Here is an 18722-nt window from a genome sequence, read left to right as displayed (position 1 = left end):
AATACATTGATATGTGTTACTATTATGATATTATACCAATAATATAATAAATAAAGCTCATTAAAACAATTACAAAGACTGAAAGATCATTGAACATACAGCCTCCTGCGTGGGGCGGGGCTGCTAAAACAACGTTTTTAGATCTAGAGAGAGCTCAACGTTCTCTTCTAAAATTAATGCTTTTTAAAAATTATATGTTTCCCACTACACAGCTGTACAGCATATCTGAGCTGCTTTCAGTAAGAAAGCTGAACATTTTTAAAAAAGCATACTCCCTTACTTTACTACTACTCTGCCATACTCTTCACAGTCAGACAGTCTTCGTAAAGATATTGTAGCCAAAACACATCCTGCCAGGACTAAATTTGCCCGTAATTAATTCCAACGGTAATCAAGTTCGGGATAATTAGATTTATAAGAAGCTCAATATAAATCCCTTAAACGTACAAGCCTGCAAAAAATATCGTTGAGTACCTCTCATCTCTTAGTTACGAAGGTGTGGAAATCCTTTTTAAGCGCATTATATAATAAATTGAAGCACATCTACTATTCGTTACGCATACACACACACGCAACACAAAGAGTAGAGTAGAGTCACGAGACGGTACTTATCAAAGTTAGATCAGGGTCAAAAAATCTGACAAAATTATAAGAAATAAATCATGTTATCGAGTTTTATTACAAAAACAGTGATAGCTGTTATACACACGGAAGACTGCGTCGCGTACGCATTCTTGGCTACTATTGGTGCCGTAAATAATGAGCACACGTTACTCGGACACTTTCATAATTTAATAGTCGTCGTTGTTTCTTACTATCTACACAGATAAACGATCGTCTTATCTTATAAAATGCTGCTCCACGAAAAGATACGCGGTTGCTACTGATCGTGACATAATATTTATGACTATACGACCTCGCTACGTGATAACGTTAGTTAGATATATTTATTATAAATTGAAACAAATCAATAGTGTGACAAGTTTAAATCGGTGCACTTGAAAAGTGATATTAGTTAATATGATCATATGGACAGTCGTATTTGTTTTTGTGTTAGTGGTTTTCACATTAAAGTTATATCAAAAAATAACTTGTGGTGTTTGTCGTTCAAGTGCTCATATGGTGGGAAAAGTAGTAATTGTGACGGGTGGTAATAGTGGTATAGGGTTTGAGACGGCTAAAAATTTGGCAGACCGTGGCGCTCGAGTAATCATTGCATGCCGAAGCATTTCAAGAGGTACAAAAGCGGCAGAAGAAATCATCGAGTGCACTGGAAATAAAAATGTTTTGTATCGCCATCTTGACTTATCTAGGTTCCGTTCTGTGCGTGAATTTTGTGATGGTATTTATAAAACCGAATCACGTTTAGATGTTCTTATCAACAATGCCGGTGCTGGTGGACTTGGAAACAGGAAGACTGAAGATGGAAATCATTTGGGAATGCAAGTGAATTATTTTGGACCATTTTTGTTAACAAATCTATTATTGCCACTTTTGAAATCATCCGCTCCGAGTAGAATAGTGAATGTTTCTTCTGCTATTCATAAATATGGGGAAATAGACTACGAAAATTTAAACATGGAAAAATACTGGAGTGATTATTTAGTATACGCAAACAGCAAGTTGTATTTAAATTTAATGACACTTGAGCTAAGTCAAAGGTTAAAAGGTAATGGTGTCACAGTTAATGCTCTACATCCCGGTGTCGCAGTAACAAATATATTTAGGAACATTAACAATAGCATAATTCGGTATCTAGTGGAAATGTGTCTTAATTTTATTTACCAGAGTGTTTGGGAAGCATCACAGACGTCTATCTACTTAGCTGTGTCATCAGAAGTGCAAGACGTAACCGGTAGATATTTTAGTAATTGTCAAGAAAATAAGCCATCTAAAACATCTCAAGATCCAGACATTGCAACGAGACTTTGGAAAGAAACAGAGAAGATAGTAAATTATAATATAAAAATGTGATTCAAAGTAAGTTTTAGTCATCCATCAATGACCATCAAATAGTCCATAGTAAACAAGGTCCGGTCTTCAAGGTGACCGGCTGAGACTTCACAAATATTCAAATACTGTCTAATTATAACCGTGACTTCACAGTCACGGTTATAGTGTGCGTTAAAATACGATGTAATATGTACTTTGAACCTCTATTTAATTCGTGTTAATTTGGGATAGTAGGTAGTTATTGAAACTACAAAAGTATTTTAATTTGAAAAAAATAAATTAATATTTAAAAACCTCTGACTTTTAATATAGTGTACATAATTCTACTAGTTAAGCCCTTTCGTTTGAAACCCATATTGAGTTGCGTAAAAAAAATGTAAATCGTCATTTTGTGGCGGGGGCCATATTGGACCGATTTTTATCAAACATAACTAAGTACACTCTCGACTTACTACGAATAACTTTCGAATAAAAAAAATTAAGACCACGGCTGGCCACTGGAACTATATAATAAAGTATAAGTTACACTTAATGACAACATTTTTGACATAAAAACCAACAATTAAAAAGCAAGAAAAAAATATTTTCTCCAACATTTTTAAGTTGGTAAGTAATCTTATACATTTGTATAAAATAATCCGTCATTTTAAGTAATCTTATACATTTGTATAAGATTAGTAGATACTTTATACAAAGTATATTTATACTAGATATGTTAAATTTTACTTATTTCTTGCTTTCTAAAACAACAAAAACTATAAAAGTCTGTCAAGATTATTTTTGGATAGAAGATACCGTCCTACCTTTCAAGGGTTGGTTTGTTATTAGTCATACTATCAACCAATTACCAACCCAGCAGGTTTCCCAACGATATTTCCCTTCACCTCAAATCTTAATAATCCCTAATAAATAATCCTTAGTCCACTACGCTGGCCCAGTGCGGATTGAATGATCCACACGCTTTTGAGAACATTATGGAGAACTCTCAGGCATGCAGGTTTCCTCACGTTCGCGTCGGGGCGTTAAAGTGCATGCGACCGCGATAGTTACCTACTTCAAGATTTACAAAACTCTGAACATTATTTACAATTATAAATTATTAAATAATTAAAAGAAGAGATGGCTCTAAATTATATGAGAGGACAGTGAGGCAAACCCACCTAAAAATGGGCTTCAACTTTCCAACAATGATGTACCACACTTAAAAACAAAATCCGTCATTGTAATTTATTAGCTTTACACGGCACTCTTTTTTTGTGAACAATAACGTAACTCAAATATATGAATATAGGCCCATATAGAGAGTTTTTTTTTGTTTTACAAGCAATTTTTCACTGTTAAAGGTACTGAATTGTGAATTGTGCAATGAATAACATATTTAAAAATTCTGTTCATTATCACGCTCAATAAAGACTACTTTTATTTATTTACTCTTACTCATATTTAAATATTTAAGGTATGATAAAGTATATGTATAGGTTGTTTTTTTATATTTATCAATAGTATTGTTGTATATGTGTAGCCTGGTTTATATATTATTATTATATCTAGTTATTCGTATGTACGTTTTTACAAGTGCATCCCCCCCTTTTCGTTTTCTTTTTAGTTTTCCTAATCCTAATCCTGGCATAGTTCGCTACTTAGTGATAAGGCTACCCTTTGTATCCTACTACGTAGATGAGGTGTCTGTCTGGTGGTGTAAAAATAAAGACTATAAATAAATAAAAATCCAGCACGTTACGGATTGAAAACTTTAACAATTAATCGCTTTCAGAATAATAATATCTTAGTAATTATAACAGTGAACAAAAGCTTTCTGAATAAAATCGTGCTGGCCAATAGGGTTGACATCACAGAGTAGCTACTTAAAATGTTTTTAAATAATAAATAGTTTGGGTTCAACCTGAGAATCTTATTTAGTCACACATTCTAAAAGAAGAGATGGCTCTAAATTATATGAGAGGACAGTGAGGCAAACCCACCTAAAAATGGGCTTCAACTTTCCAACAATGATGTACCACACTTAAAAACAAAATCCGTCATTGTAATTTATTAGCTTTACACGGCACTCTTTTTTTGTGAACAATAACGTAACTCAAATATATGAATATAGGCCCATATAGAGAGTTTTTTTTTGTTTTACAAGCAATTTTTCACTGTTAAAGGTACTGAATTGTGAATTGTGCAATGAATAACATATTTAAAAATTCTGTTCATTATCACGCTCAATAAAGACTACTTTTATTTATTTACTCTTACTCATATTTAAATATTTAAGGTATGATAAAGTATATGTATAGGTTGTTTTTTTATATTTATCAATAGTATTGTTGTATATGTGTAGCCTGGTTTATATATTATTATTATATCTAGTTATTCGTATGTACGTTTTTACAAGTGCATCCCCCCCTTTTCGTTTTCTTTTTAGTTTTCCTAATCCTAATCCTGGCATAGTTCGCTACTTAGTGATAAGGCTACCCTTTGTATCCTACTACGTAGATGAGGTGTCTGTCTGGTGGTGTAAAAATAAAGACTATAAATAAATAAAAATCCAGCACGTTACGGATTGAAAACTTTAACAATTAATCGCTTTCAGAATAATAATATCTTAGTAATTATAACAGTGAACAAAAGCTTTCTGAATAAAATCGTGCTGGCCAATAGGGTTGACATCACAGAGTAGCTACTTAAAATGTTTTTAAATAATAAATAGTTTGGGTTCAACCTGAGAATCTTATTTAGTCACACATTCTAACCAGGAGACCAATTTTTTTCTGGCACTACCACATATATATATTAATATTTGTATGTATGTAGTCCGATCACTGTATATACAAGTAGCCATAGGCTAATTTAAATACAATTTGGTTATACCGCGAAGTACTTATTTAAAACAATATAATTTGAAAATGTACCGGAATTCGATATAAACCAATAAATTTGTAAACCATGGCAGGTGTTACAGTGTTAATTTGATTGTTATGTTTATTATTACAATACTACGTGAAAATTCTCCCTCATTGGTAGAACATTTTTTGAATGGCGAAAGTTAAGCGTTCGCTATTATGAAAACTAAAATCTTTTTTTTTATTCTACTACAAGTTAGCCCTTTACTGCACTCTCACCTGATAATAAGTATGATGCAGTTTAACATGGTTGCAGGCTAACCTGTTATGTGGCAGTTATATTAAACCCCTATTCGGTTTGTTTCTACGAGATATCGTACCGGAACGCTTAATCGCTTAGCGGCACGTCTTTGTCGGTGGGGTTGTATATAACCACGGCCGTAGCCTCCCACTACACAAAAAAAACGATATAATACATAGGACTCTCACTGTCAGAAATATCAACGTAAAGCCTTAACCGATGGGGTTAAGTCTTTGAAATTTTGACAGTAGATTTATTTTATGACGTAAACTCGCATTAAGAAAGGATCTTTTAAAAATCCATCCCCAAGAGGGTTTAACAGGGATTGAAAGTTGGTATGATACTCTACGAATTTTAATGTTATATTTATGGAACTTGGTACTTTTGATGCACTTGTAAAAACGTACATACGAATATAATTATAGTTTCGCTAAGTGGTACAACCCTAAAAGATAAACAAAGACCACCCCATCGTAGATATTTTTATTGTCAGGGTTTCGCCAGAGTTTGACAATCTTGATCACACTTTGGATCTTGTACTTGCGCATCTGTATGGTAAATAATAAACTTCACATCAAAAGTAAAGTCAGTATTTTCAAAATTTGTGCAGTTACATTATGTTTTAGCAAAGAATTGCAATCATGTAAGTTTTCCATTAAAAAGAAATACTCGTATTTTTTTCGAATGTCACGCAACAACCCGAATTCAGTTTAAATGCATGTTCAAATGAGCTGAATATTCATCTTCTATTGAAATAAACTAATCCTTGAACATAAAATATACGCTACTATTTATTTATTTTTTGCGAGGGTTGGTATGTATTAGAAAAGACTAATAACACCTATTTTTTGGTATGTCAAAATGTTTTTATGTGTAGCCGGAGTGTGGCCGAACGATCGCGTCGCAATCGAAAATACTGCAATATATCTGGGCCATCTATATTGTTGTTCTGTTTTACTACATATGCGCGTCCCTTTCTCCCTTGCGACGTGAAGTACTTTGCGTTTCACTTTCTGCGAGACGTGGACTCTGGGACAATAGTTGAAATTGAATTAGCGGACACTCTGAAAAGGTACATTAAACTCTTGAAAGAATCTCCAGTCGCTAAACACCGTAGAGTTATTGCTAATCTTGTAGTTACAGGTATTGCATTCCTCATGTTTGTATCTTGCCTTTGTATGTTTGGTCCAATTCTGTTCACAAGTCACATTCGAAGTCGCTCTTAGACATTCTTGTAAAATACTACTTAGGTAGGGTCGAATCCACATTCGTGTCATTTTTTTTCGTTTTTCTGCCAAAACAATGTAAGCGGCTGCGATGAGCGTCATTTCGTCGGCCATTGTTGCTGGATTGTGTGGCTCATTAAAGGGTTCTGATTCAAAGGCCATACTATTGCAGCCATATTGCAACATGTAGCCTGCAATTGATTGCTCAGCCATAAAATGCACTAAAATGTTTTTTTGATGGCTGGGCAATGTTTGCCAATAATTGCAGCCACAAATTGTTGTAAAATATAGCTTGTTTAGACGTCCCATTATCTAATTGGTACATAAAAAAATCGACTGTCATTGCAAAAATCCAACGTAGGGATACATCTTCTTTAATCTAGCCTATAGCGTCCCACTGCTGGGCAAATGCCTTCCCTTCTGCTTTTAATATAAAATTAAAGGAAAACTCTGGATAAGACTAGACTGGCTTTTATACTTACACTTACAAGTTTACAAGAAGAAATAGTCGAACGATTAGCTTTATATATGTTAGTGTTCTCGCTCTAAAAAGTAATAAAATCTAGATAAAGTCGTGCCAAGACTAAGATCCTTACTGCGATTTCTTTATTTAATGTTGTGTGACACCAAATTTAATTAAAATCCGTTCAGTAGTTTTCACGTGATGCTCGGACAGACAGACAGACAGACAGACAAAAATTTTTTTTGGACTCGGTATCGATTATAAAGCATCCCACAATCAAATTTTTCAAAATATATTAAATGTACAGAAAACTTCCAGTTACAGTTTTATTATAAGTATAGATTATGTTTTGAACAATTTTACAGATTTTTTAGCTTGTTGGGATTTTATTAACCTAGGACAGTTGACTTCCATATTTTTATTTTATTATGAAGATGATGAAATTTTAAAAGAACTAGCCCATAAAAACTATTTATTGTAACTAGTTATTAGTTTCTACTATATAGAATACCAATTTTGATTATTTGTTCATGAATAATATTGGCACAACTTAAATAAAAAAAAAGATTACAAATGAGGACTTTCATTACAATTTATTTTGTCGGAGATGTTTTTAATATTTGTTTCAGCGGCTGGAGTAAACAGCCAAGTCGGTGCAGGGCGGTAAGTGAGAGGAAGTGCGGTTGATATTAATGTCTTCTATAACTCACCACCAGCTGACGTATTTTTCTCCACGGCATTAACTAAACATGGCAGAGGCTAATTAACAGGATAACTGCCTTATTGGTATAATGGTAAGGATGTTCTACTATGGATTACCATGTACTGGATTCAATTTCCAAGACGGGCCTAAATTGTTTCATCATTGGATATACCGGTAGTCATTTCGGCATCTCTGCAGAGACCTTAACACAGCCCAAGTTTTCATTGAATCAAAGGCTTTCTCATAGTCAACAAATGCTAAGCAGTGGCTGGTTATACCTTCTGTATAACTTGCCGCAGCGTATATATGTGGTATGAAACCCTTTAGGAAATCGGCTTGTTCTGGATTCCACCCCTAAGAGAGTGAAATGTGGGGTTGAATACTTATAATAAAACTGTCTATCGTCGATATTTATTGGAATATTTTAATCAGGGGAGATTCAGGAGAGGCTTAAGTATCGATAGACCAGCCGATTTTTTTTTATTTTAGTCTGTCTGTTAGCGCATTTTTGGAAACTACTGAATGGATTTCAGTATAGCTGATACGCCCAGTCAACACTTTATTATGCTATTTTTATGCCAAAAAGTAGGGTTTCTGCGGGATAAGGGATGAAAGACTTTACGACGCTTCAGCTTTCATACTCAGTCGATGGAACGTCGCGACGGTACTCTCAGAGCGCAGTTTTTAGACCGAATCGAGTCGCCAGCGGTTATGCTTGCTTTAGAAGTTACATTCAACATGTCGTCATTAGGATGAAGAATCACTTGCACTTATACAAGTTACTGACCGATTTTGGGTACTTACACCCATAATCTAAGAAGAGGCACCACACCACCTCTTCGACTTTACGACGCCCGTGCCGGGACGCTGTTAGTGAGCGCCCTGCCTGTTTATTCTATAGAAAAGTTAGATGTGGCGCGCTACTTATGTGCCTGGGCCTCGCCATCACCTCGACTTATATACGGGTCGGCGACCCACCGTAGACGATATTACACCATAAGTCAGCCATATCTCAACTGATTTTATAAAATATATTTTCTATTGGCAAGGTTGTATCATCAGTTTAGTTCTGCCCAAATATTTTGAAAATCTACTCGATATTATAAAATGCAGAGTACAGAAATCCTCAGCAGACCGCAGCAACGCAATGACTTAAGAATAAACGTTGCTTTATAATATGTACACACATGCCACATATTATAAAAAAACATTTCCGCAAATCTTTATAAGAAAATTGCAGGTATTGTCTTGGTTAAATGATTAGTATTTGGTGTTCGACGTTCAAACTGAAGTACGCTAAACTCTCACACATACCTCAAACTATAGAATTAAAATAAATAGTAAATAATGTGATAGGAAGTGAAACGTATAACAGGTAAGATGACACCGTAGTAATCTAGATTGCGAAAACTTGTCTGTTTGTTGTTTATTATGTATGTAAGGCTCAACCTTCGTCGACCTTGTTGGAATTAGGCACAAACATAGAATAAGGACATATCCTTCGTCTAGATGGTTAAAAAAGTGCTATTTTTAAACAGCTTCGCTGCAAGACCGATCTTGAGAAAGTTTTGCACCAATATACCTTGAACCCTGGAGATAGACATTGCATAATGACTCGACGACGATTCTTTAAAACTCGGACGAATTTGCGTGAACAAGCTGGTCAAAGATAAAAGCAATGTTTGATTTGAAGCGATGTTCCTGTTCTTAATAATAGTCGGAATTCCTTACAATCCTCTCAATTCAATTCTTAGTTTTATAATATTACTAGTTGTACCCTGCCACGCTTCGCTGTGGCACATTGTGATTGAATGGTTGAGAAAAATAGATAAAAACAATCCTTGATGCGCATTATATATCATGCTAAAATTTCAGCCCGATCATTGCAGAACTTTTTGAGTTTTTGAAGTTAGCTACTTACTAGTAGTTTTTGAAGTTGACTACTTGTTTTATTTAAAATAATTAACTGTGAAAAACTGGAATACCATTCTTTACTTCTAACCAAAAGCCCAAATCCCAATTACATGGATATACCTATATTTACAATGTGAATGTAGTTGTATGGTACCGAATGGTAATTGAACATAACATAATGACCCTATATAATACATATTAGTATTATATACAGGTGATGACTTTGAAAAAAACTGTGATACCCATTTCTTATAATTTTAATTGAAGTATGTGTACCAAGTTTCGAGTCAACCAACTTTCGCAAAAAATACCACCATGGGGGGTTGTATTTTTTCACTCTTTTAGGGGTGTAATTTCTAAATATTCTATATTGCGAATTGGGGCGCTTTGTATACAGATGAAAAGGAAGAAACACTGACAAACTCATCAAATTCCAGCTTACACCATGCAATATTGCCCTTCGGGATACATAAAAACCGTGCAAAACACATTTCTTAATTATTTTAAATAAAAAGTCAAAGAACCAAGTGTCATGGATACAACTTGAAAAATGTCGAGCTTCCAACCCCTATTTAACATCCATGGGGATGAATTTTAAAAATAAACTTTTTTAGTAGGTTATAAAGAAATCTATTCTCAAAGTTTCGAGGTTATATGCCCAGCGGTTTAGGTTGTGCGTTTATATATCGTTCAGTGTTTGTGTATGCATAAACACTAACCATACACGTCATAATAAGCTAATAATATTTCCCAAGACCAGACGTCTGAAACCTTTGTGCTACCTAACTGTTGGGATTAGTTCCACGCTGGTAAATAGGCGGTTAGCGAGGGAAGTGCTGACAATATTAATGTCATCCATAACTCACCGCCAGCCGACGTATTTTTCTCCACTGTGCGACTCGACACTAATTAATAGAATTAGCATAATCTTCCAGGAAACCACTTAGCTGCGAAGCCTGCGGAGTTTTTTTGCGGCGTCAATATTTGTCTTTAATTTAATGTTATAAAAGCTACTTTTACAATTGTATCTACAAACGAACTACTTAATTAGAATTTCGTTTTTTTAACACGTGGATTCGTTGGCGAACAAATTTAACTGCACATTGTTGCGCTTGTTAAAATACATATATTCAACAGTACCGAAAATAAAAAGGTCCGTCCAATAATCCACACAATCAGAGCTATGGATTAAAGCAAACGAGTGCAAAACACACAAAGGAGACTTTTCCAAACCTTAGCACACGACTGACAACCAAACTACTAAAACTAAGTCGGAACAAACTAAGGACGGCAGTAAGCATGGCATTGCCAATTGCCAATTAAATAAATACCTTTTCATTTTAGGTATAACCGACAGTCCTCTGTGCAGAGCATGTATGGAAGCAGATGAAACATCGACACACGTAATGCTCCGATGAAGAGGAGTAGCAGACCAACACGCAGTATACCTTGCCTTCCCAGCATCACTGCCTGAATCGCTTGGCGATCTGCTAAGCTTCTGGAGTGAGCTCGGCTGGCTGGAGTGACCCAGCCGGGAGCCGTATCAGTGGCACTACTACAACGGAAGGTTCCAGCCGACCAAGTATGAAGACAAGCCCAGGGAAAGAAGAGGAAGAACAAAGTCCGTCACTTAAAGTCGGTAAGACTGGATAGAACATTTTTATAAAGTATTACTAACTATTTAAAAATTAGTTTATATTATTTAATATAAAGATACTATTATATGTTAACTTTTAAATTCCAACATTATTTTTCATATAGAACAGATTAAATTCAAGGTAAGATGGTATATGTTAATATTTAAGGGCATTTCGTATTTTAGAATGTTCAGCGTTCAAGTAACAACCTCCAGCTTCGGTGAACAAGTATCCGATAGAGCGACACAACCGCGTCCTTGTCGCATGTCGCCAACAGCGTCCAAATCTGGACGACACCTATATCGCTGATATAATACACGAACATGTGATACCTACTGTCAGTCAAATCTCTCAAGAGAGAAGCGAAATAATTGTTAGCTATATTATATTTCAGATTTGACTTCCCCACGGTTTGGCATATTCGGCTACGGACGGGCTCGAATCGGGTCTGTCCGAAATATTGTAAGGTGTGTAATTTTTTATAGCCCAAATAACTAAAACCGGCGTTCGCGCTATGAATCTCCTATGAAAAAGTTTTGTGTCGTCCGGTGTAACGTGTAACGTCCGGCATAAACCTTCTTAATTTTCGGAGTAATGTGCGTTAAATATAATTTGATTTGACAGTAATGAAAAACATGGTATTTAAACCTGCATGCCTGAGTTCTTAATCAACGTGGTGGTCTACAGCCTAATTGCTTCTTATTCTAAAAAAACCCGTGCTCCCTTGTGTGTTGATAATCATGATGATAAAACTTCCATCTATTATAAACATCTTCAAATAAAAGTTATTGAGCACTTTTGAATTTAACGATTCTAGACAGACAGACAGCGTAGGTTGAGTATAATATATATTGTGCGGTTAAGTCACAGGTAACAGATAGCATAAAAGCTTTGTTAAAATCTTCGTTTATCATTTATTTTCACACCGTAGGTATTTAATACTGGCTGAACACGGTGAAAGTGTGCTTGCATAAATTAAAAATGCAAATATCAAACAATAAAGGAATTGCTGACAAGAACGACCGTATGTACGGAGAAAGCCGAATTCAATTTACATATTACAAGGGAGGCTGAGTGGACAGCTCATTATCCCGCATAACGATCTTTGGGGTCACACTTCCACGAGACTTAATAGTCTCTAATCTGAGATTTCGAACTCTATTTAAATCTCTAAATAATCGTTTCGAAGAGCGTTTTGATAAATGTTAAATTGAATTGTCAATTTTCCATATTTAATTTTTACTTTTTCTTCTCCATCATACATCAAATCACTGGCTATAATACCTCGAATAATACCAGCATGATTAGGAATCAAAATAGTGGAGCAGTTATATGCATAGTATATTCATACAGTGAGTCTATGCAGGACGCGTAATGCTAACTATGACTAACAATCTGTCAAATTTCTAGAATCCTTAGATCCTTGGATGCGGATTCTCGATAAATTCGGTAAAAGACCAACCAAACTGAGTTCTATGCGGCGTCATTAACATAAACATTTTATCACCTAGCTTTGCAATCAATCCATAGTATTTATGCCTCAAGGCAGAACATGTATTATACTGCCAAAGAGGGTGGGCCCTAGTTTGGTCCAGTATGGTCAAAACTAGTTTCAAGTTTCTGGCATAGTTGCTCACAGTCCGCAAAAGGTGTAAAAGAAAAATAGGTGCAAATAAAAACGAACATTTCAATACAAACTGGTCCGAAATTGCAAGCTACAATTACATTAATGAGGCAGTCACTATCCTTTAATCTGCTGATGGGCGTAATTAATAACCACAATATGATGACAAACTTATGCTGTTTTAAAAATAACATAAGACCGTGGACAACACCTGGTCTTATGCGATATATAACAGCAAAATCAACTTCTCTAACAGGGTTCTACGTAACCTAAAAGCCAATTTTAAGCTATACAAAAAAAGCTAGGTCAGAGCCAGTAGAACTACTAAACCTGAAAAATCTGGAGACAGGATGCACTCACTGACTAAGAGTGGTGAATGTTATGCTACATTAAGGCACAAATGAGAGAAAAGATTTAAAAAAAAAACCCCAATAAAATTAGCTTACCTTTTTTTAGCAAAACATTAACTTTTTTTCTATAGTTAGCCAAACGCCCAAGAGAAGCATTAATCGTGCAAATTTGTAACAAAAAAGCCCCGGGAAATAATAACGATGGTTTCAGAATACTGTTGGGCTTACCACGTTATCGTAGTGTATCAGAAATGTTCGCGAGGGCTCATACGAATAGCATCCTTGATAAAAATAACGTTTCTGAAAGCATTAATAAATAGATACGACTCTCCGATTCACAAGCTTTATATTAAACTCCACGTAGGGCTGCCTGGAGGCAGAAATTTTAATTTGTAACTTTTTGTATATTTTATATTAATATTTCATATAAGTTCAAAATTCAAAATTCAAAAAATTCAAAAAAATTCAAGAATTCTAATTCAATTCAAAATTTGATTAAGTTTAGTTTTTAAGTGTTCTAGAGAATAGTGATTCTCTAGAATATTTCTAATTCTGTAGAATAGTGTAGATGGGTTACCAAATAAAAAAAAATATTATCATTATTATTAATAACGTTGATATTGACTTTGTCGAACAAATTATAAATGAAATCATAAAACCTCGAACTATTATATTAAACGTAAGCAATAAGCATCTCAACCGGAGCTTTTCCCGAAATTTGGAAAACCGTATTCATATGCCTAGTAAACAAATCGTGACCGAAGGACACACCTTAGAACTGTTGCCTAAATTCACTGCTTGGAGTTTTACCAAATTCATTGGAGATGGTTGTAAATAAAAGACTAATTAATAATCTTGAACAATCATCTCAAAGTATCAATTCGGTTTCAGAAGAAATAAATCGGCAGATAACGCCACTCTTCTACCTTCAACCCCAGTAGCTAATCTGCTACTTTCAACCTCAGTAGCTTATCTAATAAACATTGTATAGGAGACCTCCCCAGAGCATTTGATACAGTTTCGATTAAGTCCCTATAAAGAAACGGGAATTAGAGGTCAGATGTACCTATAATTCTAGTTATATATTTTTATACTTACTTATGTTATGAACAATAACTCCTATTCTTATCAAGATTAGGTTAGCACAGACTCTCATCCTTCCTATTCTTGATAACGCTGACGCAAGCTATGTTAACTTAACTGAAGACCAGTTTAATAAACTTGAGAGACTTTAAAATATCAGCATTCGTTTCATATTTGGGTTAGGCAAATATAACATTTTCACTATTCAAATTATTACCTAATAAGATAATCTAAGCAGCCCCCGGTGAACATCTATTAGTCCCCGAGTGATCAAAGTAACGGTTCAAAATAGGACCGAAGCCTCTACCTAACTTGTCAGAAATCATAATTGTTTGTAATTAAGGCTAACTTGTTAAGGTAAAATATAAGGGTGAAGGGGTTGGTATGACAGTTGTGCACTGCTAGAGGCATTTCTCTAACTTGTTGGAAGATAATACATTTATTAATTTTCGGTTAGCCAGCCATAAGTATCTCCTGAGTACAGTTGCATTTATTTCCTAATAACTCAAAGCGAGCCATGTTGTAGGTACCTAGGGCTAAAAAGTACAGTACACAGGGCACAAAAAAAAAATATCAAAATTCATTTATTGCAAGTAGGCACTTTCTAAGCACTTTCGAAACGTCAAGTCTGTCTGTGTGTAGTGACTCGACCACCGGTTCGGAAGGCAGATTCTACCGAGAAGAAGCCGGCAAGAAACTCAGCAGTTGCTCTTTTCCAATATAAACAATTTACATTTTAAAATTCATTTTTCTATCTTGTGAGAGATGAAAGCGGAGCCGGATGCTTCCAAACAACCTTGTTATTAAGAAATTCATCGATTGTATAATAACCTCGCTGTTATAAATGTGTTTTAACACATTATTTAAACTTATGCATTGTTAGGTCCAAAATTACCTTAGGAATCATATTATAAAAGCTACTACTCAATAATCAATCCCACAAATGACTTGCAGATGCAGATGTCACTAATTTATGACCATTTCTTGTAAGTCGACTGTTTATATCCACTTTTGTTTATATAGACTAATATGTTGTCTTACAAATACTATATTGTTATAAATATATTGTGAGGTTTCCGTAAGTATACATATTTCTTTAAATTTTTCACGGAGGGATTCACGTGATTTAAGTTTATAAATTGACTGTACAGCTCTGTTCTGCAATATAAATATAGTTTCAATATTATCTGCTTTGCCCCATAATAAGATCCCATAAGACATCACACTATGAAAGTACGCAAAGTAAACAAGTCTTGCTGTTTCTACGTCAGTAATCTGTCTAATTTTCCTGACGGCGATAGGCAGCCGAGCTTAGTTTACCTTACAAGCTAAGGTCATGCCCAGAAAAACTGTGGAATCTTCCATTTTTAGTGATTCTCCATTTATTATTATATTTTTATTAACTACCTTTACATTTGGTAAAATAAATTCTTTTGCATTTTGCAATTTTTTTGAATTTAAAAGTAAATTATTGGCCGTAAACCAGTGCGACACATGCGACAAAGAACGGCTTACATCGTCAGAGTTATCTCTACCTCTATCAGTTTTAAAAATTAGAGATGTATCATCTGCAAACAGTACAATGTCAAAGGTTTCACTGACATGGTGTGGTAGATCATTTATATACACCAAAAATAGAAAGGGACCCAAAATTGAACCCTGTGGGACATCCATTGACGTAGCTGACCCCTGCGACTTAATGTCTTTTATGGAAACTGAGATAAGAGGCAACCAAATTTAGTGCAACGTTTTTGATACCATAGTGGGCTAGTTTAAGAAGCAAGGTTTTATATTTAATATTATATTTAACTAGCTGTTGCCCGCGACTTCGTCTGCGTTTGATTTTGTTTTTTTATGTGACATTAAATTTAGTTGTAGATCTAAAAAAAAATTAAGTTTCATTATCGCTAAACCTTAAATGAGGGGTTTGCCGCTATCCGCTGAGGAGTTCTGTGCTCTATCTCCAACCACAGTTTGGGCAAAATTAAACACATATTATGACCTCTATAGTACAAAATCGCGCTCCTCTATGACCAGAGTGCGTGCACTGTTTTGTTTTAGTATGCTAGTACGCCCTTCAGCTGGGAGTTCTGGCAATAATTACTCTCAATTCCACTTCACTGTCATCTTTTACACACAGTGGTTTTGCATTTACTTGTTTGAATGACTTGAGTTCACGGAGGGCATTCGTTAGTTACAATTGCTCTTCCAATGCATGCTCTTTCCATTTTATAGAACTTGCCTCTGAAACAAACCACATGGTGTATATAAGTGAAAAAAAAAATTGTAGATATAAATTACAACTATGCCTTACGTTAGGCTGGCCGCAGACACTCGTTTTCCGTATTCGATTTCCGAATTTGTTTTTCATGTTCGGACATCTGAATCTGCAATTACGAAAATTAGACAGCTTACCGATGTTTAAATAGCTCGGCCTGTTTATTTTGCATACTATCACAGTATTATGTCATATGGAATCTTGTTGTGTGGAAAAGCTGCCGATATTGAAAATTTTTCCTACAGAAAAGAGCTGTACAATCAATATATAAACTTGGATCACACGGATCGCTTTGTGAAAAATTTAAGCAAATAGGTAATCTGCATGTCCTTTCAATCCTGTATTCTACTCTTTTTCATCCTTGGACACCACTCTACCTTAAACAACGCTTTAATTTCCTTGGCCCGTATCCGTCTCAAGGATCTCAGCGTTCTGCTAAATAAATAAATAAATAAATAAATATACTACGACAATACACACATCGCCATCTAGCCCCAAAGTAAGCGTAGCTTGTGTTATGGGTACTGAGATAGCTGATGAATACACTAAATATAATACACATAAATACTTATAATATACAGATAAACACCCAGACACTGAAGAACATTCATGTTCATCACACAAACACTCTCCAGTTGTGGGAATCGAACCCACGGCCTTGGACTCAGAAAGCAGGGAGAATATTGCTAGGGAGAATATTCTCCGAATCATGAAATGTAAGTCTCAAAGTTACTCGGAATCCTTCACAATAAAAGCTGCAACGCTGTGGAATGCACTCCCTGACGATATTCGTCGCTCTAAATCCCTAGCTATTTTCAAAAGCCGTGTTAGACATCACTATTTGTCATTATAAATTTGTTGTTCGTATATGTGTACTTATGTATCTATAGTAAATATATATAAACATTTATTATTGTATATATATTTATATCTTATTTTATTTATCTCTTTTAATAATTTATTATATTAGTTATAAGTAGTATGTACTTAAGTGTGTAAATGTATGTATTGTTTATTTTAATTGCGATTTCCCGTCTCTCATGTATTATTGTGTACTATCGTTAAGGTTACCTGGCAGAGATCACTTTTAGTGATAAGGTCGCCTTTTGCTTTAAATTTTTTTTTAAGTATATTTGTTATTTCTCCTTTATTACGCAATAAAGATGTTTAAATAAATAAATAAAATATCCTTACAGTAGTTTCGCAATATATTCATGATAATATAGTCTTTGTGACACAAAATATTACTCTTTATAAAAAAAAAGCTGATATTAACAATCGACTTACCAGAAACGGTCATAAATTAGTGATATCTGCATATCGTCTGCGAAAGGTGCAGAACTCCTTTGTTGGGTTGAGTATACGCTTTTACAAAATCTACCAATACATACATTTATAAAATGTGTAAAACCACATCTAATCCAGCGAGGTTACTATACATTTGATCAATTTCTTAATGACAAGGTAGATTGGAAGCAGCCAGCTTCGCTCTCATCTCCCGCAATATAGAAAAATGATTATAAATGTTGATGTTGGAAAAGAGCAACTACTTAGTTTCTTGCCGGCTCTTCTCGGTAGAATCTGCTTTCCGAACCGGTGGTAGAGTCACTACAAACAAACATACTCGACGTTTCAAAAGTGTTTATAAAGTAGGCCTACTTGAAATAAATGAATTTAGAATTTAGAATTTGAATTTCGGATACATAGAATCAATATAAAATACATTAACTGAATCACATATTCACTTTTCTGACCGGTGTCAAAAACTAAAGTCTGCGCTAGTCTTACGGAAAACCAAATCGAATTTACGCATTTGGGAATTGAATACGAAAAACGAGTGTCTGCGGCCAGCCTTAGAAACTAATAAGTTATATTTTTAAATTTTTAACCCACCAATATTTGAGGGTAAATTACTAACTCAGGATTAGTAATGTCAAAAAATAATTAGTATTGGAGAGCCTTTGTTGCAAGTTGACATTGCAATGTCTTTCGAAACGAATCTAAAACACAAAATATATGAGACAGTAATACACAAAGTGTTGTAGGGCAATAGAGACGTATAAAATTGTTCCACTCATAGTTCACTCATTCATATTTGGTCGAATTATATTATGGGACCGATATTGCCAGCGTAAAATAAAGAAATCGCGCAGGTCATAATATGTGCTAACTCGAGTTTCTTTTATTTCACTTCATGACAGTACATGGAACACAAAAAAATGGTCTATTTTCACCTAATTAGCAAAAATCAACAAAGTAACAAGGGGGTTTTGAGTTCGTTCTTCTGTATGACAAGTAACAACCAGCCCCATACTTTAGCCTAGCCTTTTAGCCTGGTCCTTAC

At 34.7% G+C, this 18722-nt stretch overlaps 1 protein-coding gene across 1 annotated transcript; it reads left to right on the top strand.

Annotated features, from left to right (window-relative positions):
• Positions 1-789: 789 nt before the first annotated feature.
• Positions 790-2239, top strand: LOC120626280 (retinol dehydrogenase 13-like). The gene has a single exon (XM_039893726.1). The coding sequence runs from the start codon at positions 1021-1023 to the stop codon at positions 1972-1974; it is 954 nt and encodes a 317-aa protein (XP_039749660.1). The 5' UTR covers positions 790-1020; the 3' UTR covers positions 1975-2239.
• Positions 2240-18722: the final 16483 nt, after the last annotated feature.

The sequence above is a fragment of the Pararge aegeria genome, chromosome 9 (assembly GCF_905163445.1).
Source record: "Pararge aegeria chromosome 9, ilParAegt1.1, whole genome shotgun sequence".
Classification (NCBI taxonomy): Eukaryota; Metazoa; Arthropoda; class Insecta; order Lepidoptera; family Nymphalidae; genus Pararge; species Pararge aegeria.
This window is presented reverse-complemented; position numbering and strand designations above follow the sequence as displayed.